This window comes from Mytilus californianus, unplaced genomic scaffold (assembly GCF_021869535.1).
Source record: "Mytilus californianus isolate M0D057914Y unplaced genomic scaffold, xbMytCali1.0.p SCAF_9, whole genome shotgun sequence".
In the NCBI taxonomy this organism is placed as follows: Eukaryota; Metazoa; Mollusca; class Bivalvia; order Mytilida; family Mytilidae; genus Mytilus; species Mytilus californianus.
The window spans coordinates 25,207,401-25,224,691 of NW_026262745.1; the positions used below are offsets into that span (position 1 = coordinate 25,207,401).

The 17,291-nt window shown below is 32.8% G+C and overlaps 1 protein-coding gene across 1 annotated transcript in view; it reads left to right on the top strand.

The window, feature by feature from the left end:
• LOC127715269 (N-alpha-acetyltransferase 15, NatA auxiliary subunit-like) overlaps nt 1-17,291 on the top strand; it is a 48,850-nt gene that overhangs the window by 6,727 nt on the left and 24,832 nt on the right. Inside the window, exons 3-8 of the mRNA XM_052221306.1 lie at nt 3,768-3,872; nt 4,460-4,548; nt 5,322-5,390; nt 6,451-6,585; nt 6,799-6,946; nt 11,973-12,092. Coding sequence (XP_052077266.1) covers nt 3,768-3,872; nt 4,460-4,548; nt 5,322-5,390; nt 6,451-6,585; nt 6,799-6,946; nt 11,973-12,092 — 666 coding nt within the window. The remainder of the gene's footprint in view (nt 1-3,767; nt 3,873-4,459; nt 4,549-5,321; nt 5,391-6,450; nt 6,586-6,798; nt 6,947-11,972; nt 12,093-17,291) is intronic.

The following is a 17,291-nucleotide window of genomic DNA, read 5'->3' on the forward strand; positions in this document are numbered from 1 at the left end:
AAAAAAAAAAAAAGTTAAACGAGAACTATTTAAGTTCTTAAAGAATACGTAGATAAAGAATCTATAGTATGTTGTTTTTTTTAATACTAATGCATTTTATTGCAAGTGTGGTTGATATAGATAACAAACAAGCAGCCCAAAAAGAAAAAAAGAAAAATAGATATCCACATATGTATAGTACACAAAAAGTTGGATCAATTAAATATATAATAATTAGCCAAAAAGAAAGTAGAAATTAAACATGTCCATGACTCATCCTGTGTCAGCAGCAAATAGGAAAGCATTATGGTTTCCTAAAGGCAGCTGACACCAGGGGGCGATACCTTATGGGCCATAGGCATGTAAAATGTGTGTAAATGTCTCTTTCCTACCTGTATCAAAAGCAAACAAGGAAGCATCATAGGTAACTTGAATGCAGTTGATACCAGGGGACGATGCCTCAAGGATATAAGAGAACATTTGAATAAATAATATATCTTAACAATTATTTTTTTTTTTAATCGGCTAGTATGTTTGTGATATTCAGATGAATATAATTTTCTATGTCCAATCAAATGTATATACACACATAGATTTCCTTTAACTAATCTTCACTAAGGAAGATGTTTGTATATAAAATTACATATTATTTTAAGTAACTCAACATTTTCTACACTAAATAACCAGATAATTTTGCTTTGACTGTTCATATGATTAAAATAAGAATTATATTGTGCAATACTAGCTAACATACAATTTCTATCATCCTCAAATTTGTTACAATCAAATAGAAAATGAGCCTCATCTTCGACAGTATTGGAAGAACATTTATTACATATTCTGTTAATTCGGGGAATACCCTGATATCTACCTAATTCTATTTGTAATCTATGAGAAGATACACGTAATTTAGTAAAACTTCTTCTAAGTTCAAAATTCTTGATCAATGTTAGATATTTTTCAAAACCAAAATTTGTTTTATATAAAAGGTAGGTTTTCAGTTTACTGTCTGAAAATTTATCTATTTGTTTTTTCCAACAGCTAATAAACAATATTGATAGCTTGGTTTGTATATATTTCTTAAATTTGTATAAGGATTCACAAAATGGAGCATTTATGGCATTTGTATAGTCAATACCAAGTATTTTAAAAACAACATTTATTGAACCATACCATGATGTTATATTCATGTGATGTAGTGTCTTTGATTGTGTATATGCCTCTTTTAATAGAGGAAAATTATTACCTAAAGCTATTTTTATACGACCGCAAAAAAATTTTTGTGGTCGTATATTGGTATGACGTTGGCGTCGTCGTCGTCGTCGTCGTCCGGCGTCGGCGTCGTCGTCCGAAGACACATTAGTTTTCGCACTCTAACTTTAGTTTAAGTGAATGGATCTCAATGAAATTTTACCATAAGGTTCAATACCACAAAAGGAAGGTGGGGATTGATTTTTGGGGTTATGCTACTAACAGTTAAGGAATTAGGGGCCAAAAAGGGGCCAAAAATAAGCATTTTTGTAACTTCCAGACATAACTTGTGTGTAAGTGTATGGATCTCTCTGACATTGTACCACAAGGTTCCATATCACAAAGGGAATGCTGGGATTGATTTTGGGGGTAATTGCCTCCAAATTTTAGGAATTAGGGGCCAAAAAGGGGCAAAAAACAAGCATTTTTCTAGTTTCATGACAATAACTTGTGTGTAAGTGTATGGATCTCTCTGACATTGTATCACAAGGTTCCATATCACAAAGGGAAAGCTGGGTTTGAGTTTGGGGGTAATTGCCCAAAATGTTTAGGAATAAGGGGCCAAAAAGGGGCAAAAAATAAGCATTTTTCTAGTTTCAGGACAATAATTTGTGTTCAAGTGTATGGATCTCTCTGAAATTGTACTGCCAGGTATCATACCATAAAGAGAATGCTGGGATTGATTTTGGGGGTAATTCCCTCAAAATTTTAGTAATTAGGGGCCATAAAAGGGCAAAAAAACAAGCATTTTTCTAGTTTCAGGACAATAACTTGTGTGTAAGTGTATGGATCTTTATGAAATTGTACTGCAAGGTTCCATATCACAAAGGGAAAGCTGGGTTTGAGTTTGGGGGTAATTGCCCTAAACATCTAGGAATTTGGGGCCAAAAAGGGGCAAAAAAACAAGCATTTTTCTAGTTTCCAGACAATAACTTGTGTTCAAGTGAATGGATCTCTCTGAAATTGTACTGCAAGGTACCATACCACAAAGGGAAACCTGGGATTGAGTTTGGGGGTGATGAATCACAAGGGGGTTCAAAAAAATTTGGGGGGGGGGATTTTTTTTTCCTTTTTTTTCTTTAAAATTTTCCATTTTAAATTGGTTATTTCTGATTTGTATATAAAAGCAAATAATAATGATATGGTTTGAATAGCATACATGTGAACCTCCCGACGGGAGAACAATAATCCCGTTTTAAGGGGTCTCCTCCCGACCTTCGTTGGAGAGGAAAAAATCCCGTGTATGAAATTTTTCATGAATGAAAAATTTCTGCCCAACATATCATCTCAGGCATCTGGTGTAACTGACATTACCTGAAGTTATATTTTACCTGTAAATCAATTAACATGCATAATTATATGGCTTCACTTGTCAGCTTGGGTGTCAAACATACCGGTAATCAACGATTTTTACCTCAGGCTAACTGCCGTTGTGTAACAAAAACTGTATTTATTGGGTTACTTCCCTTGATTTATCCTGTTTTAAGTTACTTTCCTTTTAATAATGAAAATTTTTAAAAGAATATAAATAAAATATAAATTGAACAAATAATCATAAAAGGATGGTAATTAAATGATTTTAAATGTCTTAGGACAAATAAAAAAATAATAATTTGAAAATTATTTGAGGATTCTATACTTCCTTTCAAGTCTTAAATTGAAATTTATATAATAACTATGACCCTTGTTTTACAGTTAGAATGATTTTCTGAGTATGCAAATAAAATCTATTTGCAGATAGTTAAACAAATGTTCTTGTTGCAATGATTGTTTTATAGAATATGAAGTTAAAAATTTAAAGAACATACTGAAAAAAAACAATGTTAGATTGAACATGTAGAATATAAAGATGGAGAAACTTTATAAGTACAAGGGTACTATAAACATAATAAATTTGGATGGAAAGTTGAAGAAAACACACTTTAAAAGACCATTTTTACAGCACACTGTTACATTTACGACAAAATTTATGTCGATTAAAAACCTCCTGATCTGAGTCCTAATCTCCTGACCAAAATTTCCCAATCTCCTGATCTGAGTTTCACAGTCCATCACATGTATGAATAGGTAAATTAAAAATTTTTAAGTTCTTAGACCACTTTCATTCTGTGTGAGAAACCTATGCTGTGTCAAATATTTAATTACAATCCAAATTCAGTGCTGTATCAAGCTTGAATGTTGTGTCCATACTTGCCCCAACTGTTCAGGGTTCGACCTCTGCGGTCGTATCAAGCTGCGCCCCAGCGAAGCATTTTATTACATATAAAAAGGTAACAAGAATAAGAAATGCATTATAATTTCATGAAATCTGCACAGACAGGAAGGCCAAAATGCACATTCCGAAGAAGTACCGACTATATAAATTTACCATTATTTGGAATTACAATTATTATTTTCAAAACTACATTTTCTACAGTAAAGTTAACTTTATCGTCAATAATATTTTCCTGGATACATTCAACCTCTTTCACTGCACAAGAATATTCAGATTTTTATTTAGATCTTGTGATATTATGATTTACATATTTTCTTTCCAGAAACTTTGGCTATGAAAGGTCTGACTTTAAATTGCCTTGGGAGGAAAGAAGAAGCTTTAGACCATGTAAAGAGAGGTTTACGTAATGATCTACGAAGTCACGTCTGTATCCTTTTGTCTTTTTATTAAAGAAAAAATTAACCAACTGTAAATTCCATTAAACTTGAAACATAAGATGAACACACAATTTTCAAAAGCTATAGGTGCATGTTGAAATATTATCAACGATAATGCTTTCTTATACATTATCACATTACAGCAAATTGATTAATAAACTTTAAAAGCAAAAGTTAAACCTATAGTTGCTTGGTCCCACCTCTTGGTTTCATTAGCAATCATACCACATATCATGTAAGATGCACATTAGGCTTAAATAATGCCAGATTTTGCACAGTTCTAGGCTCATATAATTCCAAGAAATCTGCAGAGGGGGAAGGCCAGAATGCTTATTTAGCAGAAGTGCTGACTTTAAAATGTTACCATAATTTGGAATTACCAGTATAATTTTCAAAACTACATTTTTGCACAGTAATGGCACTTTGATATTTAATTTCTGTGATACAGAGAAGTTTTGAAAAGTAAAAGCATGAAGTCTTAAGATGAAACTCTATAAGTAGTGTTAAAAAAAGGTATTGTATACCAAGCCATTTCAAAAGGGCAAGAAGAACAATGTTATTCCTTAAATAACACTAGGTTGGCATGTTTATGGACTTTTACAAAGATCTGAGAGAAAATATGATGAAGCTATAAAGGCCTACAGAAATGCTTTAAAGTGGGATAAGGTATGATTGTATTATTTAGTAAAAAACTTGAAAAAAATGTCTTGCATGTCTTGAAGAAAACCAGTTATCTATCACAACAGGGACATGAAAGCTAGTGGAAGCCTAGTCACATAATAAAAAGGTGGAAGATATTAAGGGGATATAAAAACTTGCATTAGTCGAAGACAAAATGACAGGCCATGGCAAAAAATGAAAGATGACAGAAAGACGAACAAGTCCACAAAACACTACTGTGGAATTATTTATTTCGTAGGTACCAATTTTCGTGGAATGAGGTAAATTTGCAATTTTGTTGAGATTTGATTTCATGTTTTTAAAAATTAACTTGTACATTCCTATATGAAAAAAATTGAAATTTGTTGAACTTTTAAATTCTTGGTACCCCTGTACCCACTTAATCCACGAAGATTGGTATCCAATGAATGATAATGAGTCCACAGTATATAGAAAAATATACTGAGCAACACGAACCAACCAAATAAAATTTCCAGCAAAGATTGGAAAATTGATATGGGCAAATATTCAAAGTATTTTAACTGCACACCAATTTACAAAAAACAGTAAATTATCTGTATATCAAAAAAGCATTTCTATAATTTAATATACTAACTCTTCAGAGATGTAATATTTAAAGAATAAGACTTGAATATTCTACATGTATATGAAGTTCAACAAGCTTTTTGGGATATGTTTACTAATAGAGACAGGCACTAACTATATAGTACATAAATTTGATTATAACATTGCATTTGAATTGTATATATTTTGCATAGGATAATCTACAAATCTTGAGGGACTTGTCTTTACTACAGATACAAATGAGAGACCTTGAAGGTTATCGAGTAAGTAATAGTGTTATCAGGCTAAACACAATCGACTAGTTAATCAGAGTAGAGAATATGAAAATATTGAATTCTCTTCTGCTTATGTACAAAGTTACCATACAGTATATCAAAAAAAATTTTTATGCCCCCGCAACTGAAAAGTTCGGGGGTATATTGTTTTACCCCTGTCGGTCCTTCTGTCTGTCCATCTGTCCCATTATGAGTATATGATTATTCCAGATAACTCCTACAGTTTGAATGCTATGAAGTTTTTACTTTGCTGGCTGTTTGTACATATATTGAAGTTGTGCATTTGGTCAGGGTTTTGATTTTTATTAATATTTACTCTTTTGGGAGATAGTTGAACTTTGTCATTTTTGGAGTATATACTTGCATAAGAGGTGCATAGCATTTCTGGATAACTCCTCCTACAGAGAACCATAGACCTATGTGGTCACATGCTCAACTTTTTGTATTTTAGAATAACACTTTGCATCTGCGGGGGCATCATTTGTGTCTCCCAGACACAATAATATCTCAAAGAAAGTCCTACATTTACCTTGGTATAATACAGTTACTTCAGAAAGGAGTGCAGTGACATCACTTTGTTTAGTTGTTGATTACAGTAGTATGAAGTGTCTTGAGCTATTTAGAAAGGAAAACGAAAAGTTAATGTGAAAAAAACTTAGTCTACAGTTGAATGTTTAGAATTTATTATACATATATCTTTGTTAACATGCTCTCTAAATTGATTATGCTGCCAGTTAAATAAGGGTTGATAGGTGGTTGAATAGCCAACTGACCCCCCCCCCCCCTCTTTCCCAGCACAGATGAAATTCAAATTGGAGTCATATTTGGGATTTCCCTTATATAGTCTGAATCTGTTTCTGCTCACAAACCTGAATGATGGGCATCCTATAATTGAATTCTGCATTTAAGAAATGCCTTATTTAGTTGTTATAATTAATATCAAAGTAGGACTGTTTCAATAGCCGAATAATAATAAAAAGCAGAGTGGTGTGAAATAACTTATTTTATAGCTCTTGATTTGACAATAATTAGCTGCTTCTTTGTTCAGGAAACTCGGTACCAGCTTTTAGTTTTACGTCCTGGACAAAGAGCTTCGTGGATTGGTTACGCCATGTCTTATCATTTGCTGAAGGATTTTGATATGGCACTAAGTATTCTAGAAGAATTCCGAAAGACACAGATGGTGAGTAGTTTAATTGTTTAAAAAGACATTGTCATAATCAAGTAATCCATCATAATGAACATTCACCATTTTTAGAAAATACATAAAACAGATTGTAATTATCTTATCTCTTTATTGAATGTAGCTCTCAGTCTCTTGGACTGTAATGTCCAAAACTTTAGTGCGAAAAATTTAATTTTAAACAATGTCTAATGAATATGTTTTTGTTTGTAGCCTAAAGCTGGAGATTATGAGCACAGTGAATTACTCATGTATCAAAATATGGTAATTAGGGAGGCAGGCATGACCGAGGAGGCTCTGTATCATTTAGATAGATATGAAAGTCAAATTGTAGACAAACTATCATTACTGGAGATAAGGGGTAAGACGAGAAATATCTGGTGATCTTTATAGGCACTTGTTTGGAATTTTTAGTGATTTTTGAGTTTTAAGTATTATTTATACGACCGCAAAAAAAATTTTTGGGTCGTATATTGCTATCACATCGTCGTCGTCGTCCTCAGAAGACATTTGGTTTCCGGACAATAACTTTTGTTTAAGTGTATGGATCTCTATGAAATTTAAGCAAAATGTTCAAAACCACAAAACTAAGGTTGGGATTGTTTTTGGGGTGATGGTCCCACCCGTTTAGGAATTAGGGACCAAAAAGGTGCCCAAAACAAGCTTTTTTCTAGTTTCAGGACAATAACTTGTGTATAAGTGTTTTGATTGCTCTGAAATTGTACCACAAGGTTCAATATTAGAAATTAGGGGCCTAAAAGGGTCTAAAACAAGCATTTTTCTAGTTTTTATACGACCGCAAAAAAATTTTGAGGTCGTATATTGGTATGACGTTGGCGTCGTCGTCGTCTGAATACACAATGGTTTTCGCACTCTAACTTTAGTTTAAGTGAATGGATCTCTATGAAATTTTACCATAAGGTTCAATACCACAATAGGAAGGTTGGGATTGATTTTGGGGGTTATGGTACCAACAGTTAAGGAATTAGGGGCCAAAAATAAGCATTTTTGTAACTTCCAGACATAACTTGTGTGTTAGTGTATGGATCTCTCTGACATTGTACCACAAGATTCCATATCACAAAGGGTCAATGCTGGGATTGATTTTGGGGTTAATTGCCTCAAAATTTTAGGAATAAGGGGCCAAAAGGGGGCAAAAAACGCATTTTTCTAGTTTCATGACAATAACTTGTGTGTAAGTGTATGGATCTTTCTGAAATTTTACTACAAGGTTCCATTTCACAAAGGGAAAGCTGGAATTGAGTGTTGTGGTAATTGCCCAAAACGTTTAGTAATAAGGGGCCTAAAAAGGGGTTTAAAATAAGCATTTTTTAGTTTCTAGACAATAACTTGTGTTCAAGTGTATGGATCTCTCTAAAATTGTATTACAAGGTACCATACCACAAAGGCAAGGCTGTTATTGAGCTTGGTTTGGGGGGAAAGGGGGGTGGGGGTGATGAATCATAAGGGGGGCGGGGGTCAAAAAAGGGGTAATTTTTTTTTTCCTTTTTTTTTTGTTTAAAATTTACATTTTAAGTTAGTTATTTTTTATCACGAAGAGAAAGTAGGAATTGAGTTTTGGGGTTAATTGCTCAAACATTTATGAATAAGGGGCCAAATATTGGTCGAAAATAAGGATTTTTTTAGTTTGCAACAAAAACTTGTGTTCAAGTGTATGGATCTCTGTGAAATTGTATTGCAATGTACCATACCACAAATTGAAGGTTGTGATTGAGGTGGGGGATGATGAATCAAAAGGGGGTTGAAAAAATGTGTGGGGGGTAGGATTTTTTTTTTTCCTTTTTTTTTCTTTAAAATTTTCCATTTAAAGATGGTTGTTTCAGATTTATATATGAAAGAAAATAATAATGATACGGTTATATATCATGAGGAACTGAAATTTAAAATTATGTATATTGGAAATTTAGGTTACATTGGAAAGTAATAATTGGCTTGGGGGGGGGGGGGGGTTATGGCTCTAATGTTTAAGGAATAAGGGGAAAAAAGGTTAAAAAACAAGGGTTTCCATTTTAATAGACAAATAATTGAGTAAAGAACATTATTTAAAAGCAGTGTAAGGTTGGTAATTCAAACTCATTTAAATATCTCATCTACACTGCTTTTAAATTATGTAAATTGGAAATTTGCCAATAACTTTATTGTTAATAAATGCATTGGAAATTTGCCAACAATTTTAGTGTAATAAACTTCATTGGAAATTTGCCAATATAAAATTTTGCTGATGAAGGTTTTTTGTTTACCTTTAGCCTTGACTATGAAGTCATTTTCTATTTTTATAGCCTTATGATGTAGTTGAATTATTTAATACTTTTATGATGTGTTTAAATGGGGTTTTATCATGTTTATGGTTGCAAATTTATTGTTTTAGTATAATAAACTCCATTTAAAATTTGCCAATAAAAAAAATTTTTGTTTATTTTTAGCTATGATTATGATGTCATTTTCTATTTTACTTTTATGGTTGCAAAGAAATTTTTATTTTTAGATATTACTGTTAAATGATGCTGATTAAGGTTTTTGCTATGTTTAGCCATGACTATGATGTCATTTTCTATTTTAATATCTGTTATGATGTATTTAAATGGGCTTTTATGGTTACAAAGGAATTTTATTTTTAGATATTACTATAAAATGTTGCTGATGCTGATTAAGGATTTTGTTTATTTTTAGCCATGACTATGATGTCATTTTCTATTTTAATACCTTTATGATGTAATTTCCATTTTTTAGATATTACTGTTAAATGATGCTGATTAAGGGTTTTTTGCTATGTTTAGCCATGACTATGATGTCATTTTCTATTTTAATATCTTTATGATGTATTTAAATGGGCTTTTATGGTTACAAAGGAATTTTATTTTTAGATATTACTTTAAATGTTGCTGATTAAGGATTTTTGTTTATTTTTAGCCATGACTATGATGTCACTTTCTATTTTAATACCTTTATGATGTATTTAAATGGGCTCCCATGTATTTAGATTTTTGATTATTTATACATGTTACCAAATTGGTCCACATTGAACAAAAACGGTCCAAATTTCAACTTTATTACATTACATCAAACATTGAATTCTACATATTCTTTGATCTATTGAAATTAACAAACAATTTAGTTTATGGATATTCCACCATAATAGGTAAATTAAATTTTTTCCAGTTCTTACACCACATTCATCCTGTGTCAGAAACCTATGCTGTGTCAAATATTTAATGACAATCCAAAGTCATAGCTGTATCAAGCTTGAATTTTGTGTCCATACTTGCCCCAACTGTTCAGGGTTCGACCTCTGCGGTCGTATCAAGCTGCGCCCCAGCGAAGCATTTTATTAGACAATAACTTGTGTTTAAGCAGGGATCACCACAACCTATTTAAGGATGGCGGTGCGCCACGCTAAAATTTCTAGCACCACGTTAAAATTCCCAGCGCCACGCTTACTTTATTGTCTGCCAAACTTGAAAATTCAATAGATTGATGTTAAATTTCAGATATCCCTAATCCAATTATCATGTCAGTGGCAATTAAGAAGTCGAATTATTGTTAATTGCCTCAAGGGATGTACACTGACAGCTGATTATATTATTTACATGGTCTCGCATGGTTGAACAAGGTAACAACCAATGAACGATCATGACCCAGTTTCTTCAATTTGAAAAATAAAACTTGTTTGCAAACTACAGTTATTTTATTTATGCATATGTTTGACTATACCTTAAATGGAATGTTTATATCCTAACAAGATTAATAAAAGCAGTAATCCAGAAAACAAATGGATTCACATGATCTCTTTTGGCGGGAAAATACTTGGGAATACCTAAATAATAGACAAACATTGTCTTGTTAATTTTAGACAGTTAGATCTGGGATAGGAGTTTCCTTATCTTTAAAACTCATTTAAAGTAAGAAAAGAGTAAAACTGGATATATTATTCCTTTACATAATTGTATTGGAAAAGAGGGGAGTTAATTTAATAAAATTCTACATAACACATATGATTTTAGAAACTGCTTGTTAGGCTTAATTTGGTTGAAATGACTGAATATTTTTCTTTATTATTAATTTCTTTATCTTTTTAGACCTTTTTACCATGTGGTTTTCCATAAGACAATTTAGATAAAATTTGTCAAAATATTCCTGCAATCTGGGAAGCCACATCAGGTGTTTACTCTCCCTGTTTAATATGTTCCTACAAGTGTGGTGACCACTAATAGGACCAACTACAAAATCTGTGTGAGACCCCCTTTCCTAATTAGCTATACATATATAACAAATACATGTAAGGCATATAATTAATAATTCATGCACAAGGAATCGATTTGACAACGCAACACAAAATCTCTGATTTGGTGAACTTTCTCCCCCATCCTTGATTTTCATTCTGTGGTGAACCCTGTTAAGTGTATTGATGTCTCTTAAATTGAACCACATTTACAAAAAGAAAATTTCTTCAAATGTTATTTTTTTGGAAAGGGTGGGGAAATTTTTTTTCCTCAAGATTTAAGAAATTAAAAAGGAAATTTCTTCAAATATTATTTTTTTTGGAAAGGGGGGGGGGGGGGGGGGGGGGTGTCAATATTTTTTCCCCAAGATTTAAGAAATTATCAATTTTCCAAAGAAAAATTGGGGGTCACAATTTATTTTGCTAATTCTTTGTATATAGTCTGAAAACAGATTTACTAAGTATTGCGCAACAGCACAGTGTATTGCACAAAAGCAAGAAATCTTCAAATGAATATAAATTCAAATCATATAACCAATTTCAAGTTCTTTGACTACATTTATTGTGTGTCAGAAACCTATAATGTGTCAAATATTTAATTACAATCCAAATTCAGACCTGTATCAAGCTTGAATATTGTGTCCATTTTTGCCCCAACTGTTCAGTGTTGGACCTCTGTGGTCGTATCCAGCTGCGCTCGGCGAGGCAGTTTATTAGCATGATGTGTTTTTTGAAAAATTTGCTAAGTGATTTTTGAAAAAGTGCCTTTAAAGACCTCCATGTACTCAAAAGTTGAAAAAGGAATAGCAAATATACCAAATGACTTCAAACCATATTATTCTCTTCTATAATTTTGAATATCATAGAGACATCTGCTATTTTATTTTGTGTTTTTTTTTCTAATTATATATTTGGTTATCAGTAACAATGAGCACAACCACCATAGTAGTGATACTTAATAAAATGAACATAAATTAAAAATAGTAAAAACTGACAAAAAATTGAAATGAACCATGATTTAAAAAAATTTGTAGCCTAAACATATTTACAAGTCTTGGATACGGTAAAATAGTTTGATTTAATTTTCTTCTATTGGAATGCCTACATGTTTTGTTAATCACATTTGTAAATTGATATATATTTCCAGCTGAACTGCTAATGAAACTTGGTAGATCAGAAAAAGTAGGAGATATTTATAAAGACCTGATAACCAGAAATCCTGAGAACTGGGCATACTACAAAGGGTTAGAAGATTCTATCAAACCAGGTAACAAATAACCTACTTACACAGGACAATCTGACTGAAAATTAGAATGCTGTAAACCAACTTATTTTTGCAGATACTTTATTTCGCACTTAGCCATTTCTATTTGACTTCACAGCGATTTATTTTTGTGATGTTATAATTTCATTGATGTATTAATATGAGACAAGATCGAAGTTTAACATATTCGCGACGATTTATATTCACGTTATATTTCTACTTGCGAAAATTAGTTGTTTTACAGTAACAGGAAGGATGTTAGGAGAATTGACTACTTAAGGAATTGAAAATCTGTGCTTTTCAAAATTGGGCATAAAAAAGCACGCAAAGTAGGGCTTCTCAATTGATGTGCTGTAGGCCTCACAGATTTTCTAGAATATGAGTCAAGTGAAAAATTTGAAATAAAAGATCATATTCAACATTTTAGTATATAAAGTATTTTCCAGAAAATGGGAATTTGCCCTTAATCATTGTGATTTCTGAGAAGGAACTTAAAAAGTGTCCCATGAATTTAAGATAAACACCCAAATTATGCATAACTTGTCTTTATTAAGAAATGTATACAGATGATGGATTGCATTGTTCAAGTTGATAAGAATGCACTTACATTGTTCCACAGTTGGGTTAATTTTTATGCCCCCGCAGCAGAGGGGGCATTAAGTTTTACCCTTGTCCGTCTGCATGTACGTCCATACGTCCCAAAGTTCGTTTCCATTCTCTAACTTAAGTTTGCGTCAACTAAATAGTATGAAACTTATACACAATGCTTATTACCACAAAACACAGATCAAGTTTGAATTTTGGTGGCGTCACTTTAACCGTTCTAGAGTTATGCCCCTTTACAAATGGAAAAATTGCTGAATGTTTCTTTTCCGTTCTCTGAATTTAGTTTGCCACAACCAAATGTTATGAAACTTATACACAATGCTTATAACCACAAAATACAGATCAAGATTGAATTTTGGTGGCGTCACTTTTACCGTTCTAGAGTTATGCCCCTTTACAAATGGAAAAATTGCTGAATTTTTCGTTTCCGTTCTCTAACTTAAGTTTGCCTCAGTCAAATGTTATGAAACTTATACACAATGCTTATTACCACAAAGCTCAGATAAATTTCAAATTTGGGTAGCATCGTTTTTACTGTTCTGTCCCTTTATAACTTTATATGCAAGTGGGGGCATCATTTGTGTCCCATGGACACATTCCCCATTTATTTTTTTTTGCCTTGACTAAGTCTCAGAGGCGAGACTTGGGGTTGTTGTTTGCAGAGGCATCAATAATTTGTTAAAGTTTGTGATTAGGCAATTTTTAAGAGAGCCACTTACGATTAGTCAACAATATTTGGTATGCAGTTGTATTAGCATTTGCATATCTCATTTCCCTGATGATAATTTGGCCCTGCACCTCCAGTCATGGATCTTGACTATGAATGTTTTGCGTAGTTTTAAATATTAAAGTATTGCATTTAAATTTTATCATTTGTTTTTATACGACCGCAAAAATTAAAAATTTTTTGGTCGTATATTGGTATGACGTTGGCGTCGTCGTCGTCGTCGTCGTCCGGCGTCGTCCGAAGACACATTGGTTTTCGCACTCTAACTTTAGTTTAAGTGAATGGATCTCAATGAAGTTTCACCATAAGGTTCAATACCACGAAAGGAAGGTTGGGATTGATTTTGGGGGTTATGGTACCAACAGTTAAGGAATTAAGGGCCAAAAAGGGGCCAAAAATAAGCATTTTTGTAACTTTCAGACAATAACTTGTGTGTAAGTGTATGGATCTCTCCGACATTGTACCACAAGGTTCCATATCACAAAGGGAAGGCTGTAATTGATTTTGGGGGTAATTGCCTCAAAATTTTAGGAATTAGGGGCCAAAAAAGGGGCAAAAAACAAGCATTTTTCTAGTTTCATGACAATAACTTGTGTGTAAGTGTTTGGATATTTCTGAAATTGTACTACAAGGTTCCATATCACAAAGGGAAAGCTGGAATTGAGTTTGGGGGTAATTGCCCGAAACGTTTAGGAATTGGGGGCCAAAAAGGGGCCAAAAATAAGCATTTTTCTAGTTTCCAGACAATAACTTGTGTTCAAGTGTATGGATCTCTCTGAAATTGTACTGCAAGGTACCATACCACAAAGGGAAGGCTGGGATTGAGTTTGGGGGTGATGAATCATAAGGGGGTTCAAAAAATTTGGGGGGGGGATTTTTTTTTTTTTTTTTTTTCTTTTTTTCCTTTTTATACGACCGCAAAAATTGAAAATTTTTTGGTCGTATATTGGTATGACGTTGGCGTCGTCGTCGTCGTCGTCGTCGTCGTCTGGCGTCGTCTGGCGTCGTCCGGCGTCGTCCGAAGACACATTGGTTTTCGCACTCTAACTTTAGTTTAAGTGAATGGATCTCCATGAAATTTTACCATAAGGTTCAATACCACGAAAGGAAGGTTGGGATTGATTTTGGGGGTTATGGTACCAACAGTTAAGGAATTAGGGGCCAAAAAGGGGCCAAAAATAAGCATTTTTGTAATTCCAGACAATAACTTGTGTGTAAGTGTATGGATCTCTCTGACATTGTACCACAAGGTTCCATATCACAAAGGGAAGGCTGTAATTGATTTTGGGGGTAATTGCCTCAAAATTTTAGGAATTAGGGGCCAAAAAAGGGGCAAAAAACAAGCATTTTTCTAGTTTCATGACAATAACTTGTGTGTAAGTGTTTGGATATTTCTGAAATTGTACTACAAGGTTCCATATCACAAAAGGAAAGCTGGAATTGAGTTTGGGGGTAATTGCCTGAAACGTTTAGGAATTGGGGGCCAAAAAGGGGCCAAAAATAAGCATTTTTCTAGTTTCCAGACAATAACTTGTGTTCAAGTGTATGGATCTCTCTGAAATTGTACTGCAAGGTACCATACCACAAAGGGAAGGCTGGGATTGAGTTTGGGGGTGATGAATCATAAGGGGGTTCAAAAAATTTGGGGGGGGGGATTTTTTTTTTTATTTTTTTTTCTTTTTTTCCTTTTTTTTTTATTTTAAAATTTTCCATTTTAAGTTGGTTATTTCTGATTAATATTTAAAAGCAAATAATAATGATATGGTAGGAGTTACACACCAAACAGGATGTGTAAATTATTATATAATAAGTATTGTGCAATAGCAAGAAATTTTCAATTGCACAGTATTGCACAATTGCAAGAAATCTTCAATTGCACAGTATTGCGCAATAGCAAGAAATCTTCAATTGCACAGTATTGCGCAATAGCAAGAAATATCCAATAGCACAATATTGCGCAATAGCAAGAAATTGTCAATTGTACAGTATTGCACAATAGCAAGAAATATTCAATTGCACAGTATTGTGCAAAAGAAGATACTTCGTATAAATTGCTTATTTCTTGATCAATTTCAATGGGGTTTTATTCTTGAATTCTTGGGGTTCTTTAATATGCTGAATCTAACCGTGTATTAAGTTTTTGGATTTTGGGCCCCGTTTTTAAATTGGTCTACATTAAGGTCAAAAGGGTCCAAAATTAAACTTAGTTTGATTTTAACAAAAATTGAATTATTGGGGTTCTTTGATATGCCGAATCTAACCGTGTATTTAGATTCTTGATTATGGGCCCAGTTTTCAAGTTGGTCCAAATCGGGGTCCAAAATTAAACTTTGTTTGATTTCAACAAAAATTGAATATATGGGGTTCTTTGATATGCTGAATCTAACCATGTATTTAGATTTTTGATTTTTGGGCCCCGTTATCAACTTTGTCCACATTGAGGTCAAAAGGGTCCAAAATTAAACTTTGTTTGATTTCATCAAAAATTGAATTCTTGGGGTTCTTTGATATGCTGAATCTAACCATGTATTTAGATTTTTTATTTGTGGACCCGCTATCAAATTGGTTCATATTGAGGTCAAAAGGGTCCAAAATTAAACTTTGTTTGATTTCATCAAAAATTTAATTATTGGGGTTCTTTGATATGCCAAATCTAACCGTGTATTTAGATTTTTAATTTTGGGTCCCGTTTTTTAAATTGGTCTACATTAAGGTCCAAAGGGTCCAAAATTAAACTTAGTTTGATTTTAACAAAAATTGAATTTTTGGGGTTCTTTGATATGCTGAATCTAAACATGTGTTTAGATTTTTGATTATGGGACCAGTTTTCAAGTTGGTCCAAGTTGGGGTCCATAATTAAACTTTGTTTGATTTCAACAAAAATTGAATATATGGGGTTCTTTGATATGCTGAATCTAAACATGTATTTAGATTTTTGATTTTTGGCCCAGTTTTCAAGTTGGTCCAAATTGGGGTCCAAAATTAAACTTTGTTTGATTTCAACAAAAATTGAATATATGGGGTTCTTTGATATGCTGAATCTTACCATGTATTTAGATTTTTTATTTTGTAGGCCCGCTATCAAATTGGTTCATATTGTGGTCAAAAGGGTCCAAAATTAAACTTTGTTTGATTTCATCAAAAATTGAATTATTGGGGTTCTTTGATATGCCAATTCTAAACGTGTTTTAAGATTTTTAATTTTGGGTCCCGTTTTTTAAATTGGTCTACATTAAGGTCCAAAGGGTCCAAAATTAAACTTAGTTTGATTTTAACAAAAATTGAATTCTTGGGGTACTTTGATATGCTGAATCTAAACATGTGTTTAGATTTTTGATTATGGGACCAGTTTTCAAGTTTGTCCAAGTTGGGGTCCAAAATTAAACTTTGTTTGATTTCAACAAAAATTGAATATATGGGGTTCTTTGATATGCTGAATCTAACCATGTATTTTGATTTTGGACATTGGACCATAATAGGTAAATTAAAAAAATTGAAGTTCTTAGACCACATTCTTTCTGTGTCAGAAACCTATGCTGTGTCAAACATTTAATCACAATCCAAATTCAGAGCTGTATCAAGCTTGAATGTTGTGTCCATACTTGCCCCAACTGTTCAGGGTTCGACCTCTGCGGTCGTATCAAGCTGCGCCCAGCGAAGCATTTTATTTTTTTTCTTTTAAAATTTTCCATTTTAAGTTGGTTATTTCTGATTTATATTTAAAAGCAAATAATAATGATATGGTAGGAGATACACACCAAACAGGATGTGTAAATTATTATATAATAAGTATTGTGCAATAGCAAGAAATTTTCAATTGCACAGTATTGCACAATAGCAAGAAATCTTCAATTGCACAGTATTGCGCA